The sequence below is a fragment of the Cajanus cajan genome, chromosome 5 (genome assembly GCF_000230855.2).
Source record: "Cajanus cajan strain Asha chromosome 5, NIPB_CcT2T_4, whole genome shotgun sequence".
NCBI classification, from domain to species: Eukaryota; Viridiplantae; Streptophyta; class Magnoliopsida; order Fabales; family Fabaceae; genus Cajanus; species Cajanus cajan.
Window position 1 is genome coordinate 16,314,362 of NC_138521.1, and position 9,310 is coordinate 16,323,671.

Here is a 9,310-nt window from a genome sequence, read left to right on the forward strand (position 1 = left end):
ATATATATATATATATATATATATATATATATATATATATATATATATATATATATATATATATATATATATATATGAGGAGGGTTCAAATGACACCGGTATAACTTTTACTAAGTGTTACACCGCTCAATAACTTTATATTAAATGTGAATTTTGAAAATCCAACCGTTAGATTGAAAGTTCATTACTCTTAAATCATATATATCAAATTTTATATTAATCTAAGATGATTTGATACTTCATTCTCATAAAACAAAATTGATGTAATATATATATATTTTAAAATATACTAAGTTCATTACTCTTAGATCATATATATCAAATTTTACATTAATTCAAGATGATTTGATACTTTAATTTTATAAAATAAAATTGACGTAATATATTCATTTCAAAATATACTAAAATATGAACACTTTAATTTTAACAAAATATGATATATACGTGTAAAGTGATATGAACTTTTAATCTAACGGTTGGATTTACAAAATTCACAATTAATATAAAATTATTGAGCAGTGTAATACTTAGTAAAAGTTACACCGATGTAATTATAACCCCCTTATATATATATATATATATATATATGAGAGAGATCTATTTACTCTAGGAGTAAGTCTATCTAAACTTACTTAATTTAATAACTCATATTTTTATATCAAATTTCAATGATCGAACTATTATATTTAAACTTCTTAATACATAGATTAAGTCTGCAATTTCTTAAAAAAATTAAAAATTATCTATACTTCGTTTCATTAATTCAAGTTGACTGATAATCATAAAATTATTTTATACGTTGACTTAATTAATGAAATGAAATATCAAATTATTTCAAATATTTTATAAATTTCAACCGTTGAAATTTGATGTAGAACATGAGTTAATGAACGAAATAAGTTTAGATAGATTTGCTCTTAGAATAAATAGATCCTTCCTTATATATATATATAAATGAAACAACTTCTACAATATTTTTTTCCTCTAATAAGTTTTCATATGCATATTTTATAATTATAATTATAATTAGTGGAGTCGATGCACTTCGTGCTTCTATTAAAAATAAAATAAAAATAAAATAATTAAAGTATATAAATCTAATTGGTGTTCCATTAATTTTAAGTTCTTAAATTTGATTAAAAAATATTTTTTTTCTTCATTTTTTTAAAACAAAAGGGTATAATGATAAAAAAAAGTGGAGACCAAGGTAGTTATTGAAAATGGTATTCCCTTTATATATTAGTATATATTATATTAGTTATATGATACAATAATATTAATTTTAAAAAAAACGAAAACATAAAATATTAATTACATAAATTTTAAATTATTATGTTTTAAAGTAAAAATAATTACAAAACTCACATTAAAAATATTAATTATTAAAAATTAACATAATATTAAAACAAAATAATAACACATTGATGAAATTAGATTAATTTTTTTTTAAAAAATAGAAATTTACTTATATTTATGTTAAAAAATTTATGATATATTTGTTTTTATTTTATTTACTTATATTTTATATGAATATATTTTGATTTTATTTGACATTTAAGCATATTTTTATGTTAATGTAATATGTAATACATAATATATTATTCTTTAAACTAAATAAAAAAAAAATGTAATGGATCTGGGTCGGGTGGGTATACTAATGATGAGTATGATTCTAGAACCATCGCAGGAAGGTGTCGGAAATAATAAATACTATAAATTGGGTCACTGTATGCAAATTTTTACAATCTAATCTCATCACCAAAAAATAAATAAATAAAATTCTGCACCCGACGAGCACAATAAAAGGAGCTACTCTTGCAGTTCCCAATCCCTTTCTTTTCATTTCGGTTTCTCAATCGACAATTTGCGCTGTGCATCAATCATTCATTGTAAGTTCTCTCTCTTTCTCGTTCCTTTTTCGCAATTTCCCTTCTCCGATTTCATTTTGGGATTCTCTCGCCGCATGACCCCTTCAATTCTTCAATTTTGTATGCAGTTGGGAATTCGGGAACGATCGATAATCGAATTCTTTTAGTTTTTGGTTTTATTTTTCCTTTTCGGCGAATTACTCTTTTTCGTAACCCTAATTTTAGTTTTGCCGAGGAGCAATATATTTAAAAAATTTGTGACATTCTTTCTTATTGCGTGTTTTTCTTGTTCCTCATTTAATTCGCGTTCTTTGTGTGATTGGCACCAACAGAACGATCATTCAAACAAGTTCTTGTTGCAATTTGTGATTCTGTAATTGTTGTTGAAACCACAATGCGGGGCTATGACGATGAACGAGATGTAAGCATTATTGACTTTTTAGGGTTTAAGTGAATGTTTCCCATTTTACGGTTCTTTGTTCTATTTTTATTGCCATTTCGTTTGTTCTCTTGTGTTTTATCCATTTGTTCTTTTGAGTTTTATGCCGCGTTTTGCCTCGTGATAATTCCTATTTAATGGAACCACAGGATTATGAGGATTATTACGAGGATGAGGGACAAGAACAGTATGAAGAGGAGGGTGAGGAAGAGTACGAAGAAGAGGAAGAGGAGCCTAGGAAGCCTTCAAAGGAAGAACAGGAGTATCTTGAGATGAGGCAGAAGTTGAAAGAATCTTTTAGAAAGAAGCTGAAGAAGGAGAGTAGTGGTAGTAGTACTTCACGCCTGGATTCAACCGACAGAAGGAAGAATAAGCTTCCTTATGATAAGTGAGTCTTGCAACCATCTTTTCACCAACCAGTTTTTACATGAGTGCTTTCAGGAAGTCTCGAGCTATAATATCCTATTTTGATTGGGGCTTTGGTTCAAGAATCCAAATTTATTTTCTTTTAGTAAGTTCAATTGCACCTTCTCTCTTTAACATTGCCCTTTGGGGCATGACAGCATTGATCTGATAGAGAGTTTTGTTTAACATTGCCCTTTGGGGCATGACAGCATTGATCTGATAAAGTTTATGAAACCGATTGTTTGAAGGGGATATAATCGCATTGTCTTATTTGATTTGATGAATTCTAATTTTTTTTTGTATACCCATCTGGAAGTTTGTTTTTGTCTGTTATGATCTGATAGAGAGTCTTGTTTAACATTGCCCTTTGGGGCATGACAGCATTGATCTGATAAAGTTTATGAAACTGATTGTTTGAAGGGGATATAATCTCATTGTCTTATTTGATTTGATGAATTTTAATTTTTATTTGTATACCCATCTGGAAGTTTGTTTGTCTGTTAGGATGCTAGGTGCTGCTTAGCCATTTTTTTGGATTTTCCCTACATCTGGATAGATGTTTTCATTACCTTATAGAAAGTAAGAAGTTCTGTTGATTACACACAATGCATTAGTTTGTTCTTTTAATTGAGCATCCTACTTTTTATATTGCTTGTGTGTAACCATTTCTTTGTTTAATAGCACTAAATTTAATATTTCTGTTTGGTTTTTAAGATATCCGTTATTTTGTTTGTGCAATTTTTGATTTTGGGCTCAAGGTTTTGTTGTTTTTTCCTATTGGCTTGTGTGGATGATTGTTTACATGCTTTGTGCTCTTCATTGATGTATTTTGAGTTTGCTTGGCATGCTGCATTGATAATTTGAAATTTGCTAATGGGAATAGTGAAAATATTGTCTCCATCATCTATTGCAGTTATGGTTCCTTTTTTGGTCCATCTCAACCAGTTATTGCACAGAGAGTAATCCAGGAGAGCAAGTCATTCATAGAGAACAAACATTTGGCACCCAGGGTTTCTAACCCACATCACGTTGTATGTATTCTGAATCTCTGTTTTGGTGCACCATTTTAACTTTCGTATGAAGTTTTGTATCATATTATGGATCTTCATTTAGTGCTATTGCAATTCCTTTCTTTTATGAAGTGATTTTAAACTGACTATTTGGGGTCTTGGAGTGATTGGTACCTTATTTCCCACTTAGCATTGTGAGAAGAAATTAAAATAAAGGCTATACAAAAATAATAAAAGTTGCAAAAGAAATTTGACCTGTTTATTGTTTAAATATATGATTCCTTTTCCTGTTTTGCCTGCTCTCTTTTGAGTAGAGGAATACCTAAATAAGGTTTGGTGTTTGATGTGGTGGATTTATTAATGTAGTAAATTTTTACTTCAATATCCTAGTGCTTTTCTCCTTATCGTGCCTTGGGAAGCTCCCATGGCAGTGATTCATGTATTGGGTGACTAAAATAAATTCTGGAAAACAGCATGGAGCCTCCCCAAAAAAGGCTATAGTAGTTTAGCAGATCAGAGTGACCACTACACCAAACAGCAAATAATTTCTAATACATGCATTGCATACTAGATGATCAAAACACAAAGTACTCAAAATTGGATGAGACTGGCCTTGCTATGAAAGGTTGAAACAGAGCTTTGACTGGTACTAGTGGAATCACTACTTGACCTAATTATTATTTTAAGTAGGTCAGGGTATTGTAGCATATTACGATCTATCAATAATAATATATTCAGTTTAATTATTGTCATCCAACTTTTGCTCCTTTTCTTCTACCCTAACCATAAATCTATAATTTTATTCCAAAATGAATGCAATAGATATTGTAAGAAATATGAGTTGCTGATATGACCAAAAGCACTTATTGCCATGCCAAAAGCTTAAGTTGTCAGTATAGGTGCGACTCACATATATCATTCTGCATCATATGTTGCCCTTCCATATTTAAGCCATTGGACATGGGCCACTGGGTTGAACCTGATCCATAGAGCAAACTTGTACCCTCATGACCCTTTGGGCATATAGTTTCCTACCTCTTTAGGGAAGGTTCACTCTCAAACCTTAGGCAATTGGAAACATGTCAAACTTGGGATTAGAACTCGCACTTTGATACCAAATGATATGACAAAGAACACATCACAAGGCCAAAAACTTAAGATGGCATAAAGATGTGCTCTAGTGAACCCTTTGGACTTGTCAATTACACTCCACCAAATGCTCCAAAGTGTGCCAAATGATATCAGAGTGGAGTGTTACACTTGGAGCAGCGGTGTGCCAAGTTCTTTTCTTCTTGGACATTAAATGGTCTAGCATTAATTCTCTATGTTTGGTTGGTTTAGCCAAGTTTGTCTTTTATTCTTTGTGCTTCTTGTTTAAATGACTTATGCTGTTTGTCTTATGTCTTAGGGTTTAATACTTGTAATTTTACCTCTAAATCCTAAAGCTTAGCAAGCTTTATCTTAGGGGGGAGTATTGGGATATATTTAGATTATCTTATAAAATTTTCAGAACTTCTTGTGGAATCTATTAGTCATCTAATTGGAGAAACTTGGGAGTTGTTTCCTCATTTTATTATATCGATTTTTTTCTCCTTGATTTAATTAGCTGTTAGTCTTATTTTAAGTAGATGGCTCGTACCATTATACTAGTACATGAGCTAATTATTAGTATAAATAGGAGTATTTGGTTAGGGTATTGCAACACACATTATGACCAATCAATAATACAGTTAGTGTTATTATTGTTAGCTGTGTTCTCTTTTCCTTCTACCCTAATTGTATACTTCTTAACATTACGGTAACTTTCGCTTAAGTACTGAGAATATGCAGCAGTTAGGTGCTTTTTAATGTATTTTTCTCCCTGGAGTATTTTAATGAATGCTGCTTTCTCATAAATGATATTGTCTGCAGAAGAAGAACCCGGATAAAGTACCTAGTGGAGGATCAAAGTTTTCATCTCATAACCTGCCACCCAAAGTCAGAGAGGTCTTGTGGCTATCTGTGTTATGTTTTTCATGTAACTTTTGTAGCTTAACCTCTTTAAATGTTTTTTTTCATTTTTATACAGATGAAAGTTAAAGCTCAGAAACTCAAGAATACAAGAGATTACTCATTTCTTTTATCCGATGATGCAGAGCTTCCAGCACCTTCAAAAGCCCGTCCACCTCAGAATATGCCTATACGGAATTCTGGTATATTGCTCTTGGCTGTGTTCATATGGTGTTGAATGTTGGATTAAAACATGTTATTGTAATTAAGGGAACTTATACAGGATTTTTGCTGATGTTGAAGAGGGACGACCAGCTCAAGTTCCAGCAAGGAGTAAACTGCCTTTGAGCAATGGCAAGCATGTTCATGCCAGTCATGAGGAACGGAAACTAGGTACTGCAGCTGGCCGTTTGCCTCCTAAATCAGGATCCAGTTATACAACAAGTTCAACCGGTAAACCTAGTATGGCATCATCGGATTCTAGAAAACAGCTTGGTAACATCAATGGCAATGGACCAGGCCGGCCAGTTGGGCCAAAAGGCTTGCCTCCGAAGGTTTCTGTTGCTACCTCAGGGAATAAGTCTTCAACACCTGGTATAAAAAACCATGTAAACAGTATGCAGAAATCACTCCCTTCGAAGACTCATCCGTCCATTCCAAAGCAGAGTATGGAGCAAAGAATTCCAAAGCAGAGTATGGAACAAAGAATTCCAAAGCAGAGTACGGAACAAAGAATTCCAAAGCAGAGTGTGGAACAAAGAATTCCAAGGCAGAGTGTGGAACAAAGAAAAGACATACGAGAGATAAATAGACCTAAAATGACACCAAAACAACAGGTGTGGCACTGCATAGTTATGCTCACTTGCACACGGATCCCTTATGGATTTTGACCTTCAGATTGTTCATCATATAACTTTAAATTGCTCACTTGTTTTACAGATAAATAAGCCACTAAAACAAAACTCAATGCGTACTGCTTCGCAAAATCATCGTCCCAAGCCAAAGGTTGCAAGACGACCGTTTGATGATGAGGAGGATGAAATGGATATCAGTAACATGATCAGATCGATGTTTAAGTGAGTATTTTTAACTGATATGTAGATGACATTGAATTTAATACAATGTTTTTTTTATTATTTTATTTTTTATTTTGGGGAGTGAGAAATAAAATATTTGAAACTTGAAATATTCATTCCTGCAACTGGACAAATAAATTTCCTTTATCTCAGACTTCAGATATGTGCTTAATTTTCACCTTGATTCTTCAATGATGGGGAAGAGAAAGGAGGAGGGAATTCTTATTAAAAAAAAATTTAAATGGATGATATTGTAATTTATCCTCAAACTATGAAATGCATGTTTAAATTCAGTATGATTTTTGCAATGCCTGTGTCTTGATTTGTCTTGTGATACAAAAGAAGGGGGAAGGGTGGTTAGGTCTAGGGGAGGGACAAATTTCCAGTCAAATTGTATTTCAATAAGCACTGTTGTGTCTTGATTTCATCCATTTATGACTTTTAGAACTTTCAATAATTATTTGTTGGACCATTTGCAGCTACAATCCCAGGAATTTTGTTGACGATGAAGACGACGACGATATGGAGGCAGGCTTTGATGAAATCATGAGGGAAGAAAGGAGGAGGTTTGTTTTTTACATTTTAAAATTAAACATCATTTAATATTTTATTCAGTCTTGTTGATTAAGTTGAACTCGAGCTATTTAGTATTTTATTCAGTCTTGTTGATCAAGTTGAACTCGAGCTAATGCAAAGTCTTTCTTGTCCTCATTTTGCGCTTAAAAGTTGTCCTTACAAGTTTCAAGAAACGCCTGGCCTTATCTTCTTACCCTTTACTTTTTCTGTCACTAGTTGCATGCATTCAAATAACTTGCTTTCCTTTCGCTTCTCCGATTACTACATGATTGTGTTGCGAATCCAACTGTTGTCATTTAATCATATGATTTCAGAATGATGTTTCTTCATAATAAGTAGTTTTTTTGCGCTGTCGATGATTTTGTATAATATACATGCAGTGCCCAAATTGCTAGAAAGGAGGACGAGGAGCAACTTAGGTTAATCGAGGAGGAAGAGGAAAAGGAAAGAGAGAGGAGAAGACGAATGGCCAAGTTAAAGAAACGGAAGTTTGGCGAGTAGTTGTTAGTAAGTCGTTTTGCTTCCGTAAGATGTCACTGTTTTGGTCATGGAATTAGATTATTCAATTCATCGATGAAGATAGAAAAATATTTGCCTCACATTTAGCTTGTTTTATTTAATTCAAGTACTTGGAAAAGATATACCGTTGTGGCCAGTTTCCATTTTTAGCCAAGGTAAGGGCAGGGATAGGGGTTGCATTGTATTGTATGATTTCAGCTTTTGCACATTGATTGGCTGTCATTATAATACCCAATGGAAGATTGGAAAATTAGATATATTTGTTCATCGTGATAATTCTTCTAATATTCTGTTGCACAACTTCTGAACAACGTAGTTTGTAGTACTGAATGATGGTATAGCCAAACATGATCCATTTTGTTTTATAGATTTTAAAAATTATTATATAGATCAAAGTTTAAGAACTAATTTGTGAAAAATGTGAGTATATGGTAAGATGAGAGAATGTACGAAAATATGAACTGTATAGAATTTTAAAAGTTGAAAATTAAATAATTTAAAGATGTTTTGGATTTTTTATTTGAAAAATTCAAGAATTAGTTTTGTATAGTTTCTATATCGAATAAGTTGACTTATTGATTTTAAAATTAGAAAAAGTTTATAAGAATAGAAGACAAACATTCTTTAATTACACTTATGGGGAGGTTTTTTTAATCACGATTTTTTTTTCTCTTTTTAATAATGTTAATTTTGATATCTAATAACTAAAATTGATTCCATTTGTTAGTATTGTTTTTTAGCAGAAAATGTCAATAGTGAGTGAGTTATGTTAGTCAAACATACTTTTTCTTTGTTAGTATTCTTTATCTATGTAAAGTTCAATATTTTTACATTTTATTTAAAATTTTACAAATTAAATTTGATTGAATTATAATTATCATTTTTTTTATATAATTCTCTTTGATCGGGTTGGTTATAGGGGTGGGAATATGTTAGATTAACTTTTTGAATATATAGGTTGAGTCTGTGTCTTACAAAATTAAAGTTTAAGTTTAATTTATCTATCATAAATTTTTTTATAGGTCTGACTTCATCTTTTTAAAGTCTAGTATAAATTATTAGCCTATTTAAAAGTCTAATTTACATTAATAATGTTAAATGGACTAATAAATCTAATTTTTAAAAAATATAAATTTATTTTTAAAGTTATTATAAATTATTTTTTAGTTTGCATAATAAAATATAATTTATTTAATATTATTAAAATTTAAATTGTGGAATATATATAGTCTCAAAGGAAAAAATTGAATTAGTTATAAATAATTCATGTGTAATGATGTATGTTGGTATATACTCACGTATATATTGTAATCTTAATATATAATAAAAAAAGGCAAGTGTATAAAAAAATATTTTAAATATTTTTTTTATATCTAATTTAGTATATTATAAGTAATCTACTCATTTAACAAATTAAAATAGTTATGG

At 30.8% G+C, this 9,310-nt stretch overlaps 1 protein-coding gene across 3 annotated transcripts; it reads left to right on the forward strand.

The window, feature by feature from the left end:
* The first annotated feature begins 1,730 nt into the window (after nucleotides 1-1,730).
* On the forward strand, nucleotides 1,731-8,141 carry LOC109805968 (uncharacterized). 3 transcript variants are annotated; one of them, XM_020368276.3, is made up of 10 exons: nucleotides 1,731-1,889; nucleotides 2,201-2,289; nucleotides 2,457-2,695; nucleotides 3,626-3,743; nucleotides 5,634-5,708; nucleotides 5,791-5,914; nucleotides 6,015-6,547; nucleotides 6,651-6,787; nucleotides 7,267-7,353; nucleotides 7,744-8,141. In XM_020368276.3, the coding sequence occupies exons 2-10, from the start codon at nucleotides 2,263-2,265 to the stop codon at nucleotides 7,862-7,864; spliced, it is 1,461 nt and encodes a 486-aa protein (XP_020223865.2). In that variant the 5' UTR covers nucleotides 1,731-1,889; nucleotides 2,201-2,262; the 3' UTR covers nucleotides 7,865-8,141. The 3 variants fall into 3 exon arrangements, with proteins under 3 accessions (XP_020223865.2, XP_020223867.2, XP_020223866.2); XM_020368278.3 differs by having other exon boundaries at nucleotides 5,634-5,699; XM_020368277.3 differs by having other exon boundaries at nucleotides 1,733-1,889; nucleotides 1,997-2,289.
* Nucleotides 8,142-9,310: the final 1,169 nt, after the last annotated feature.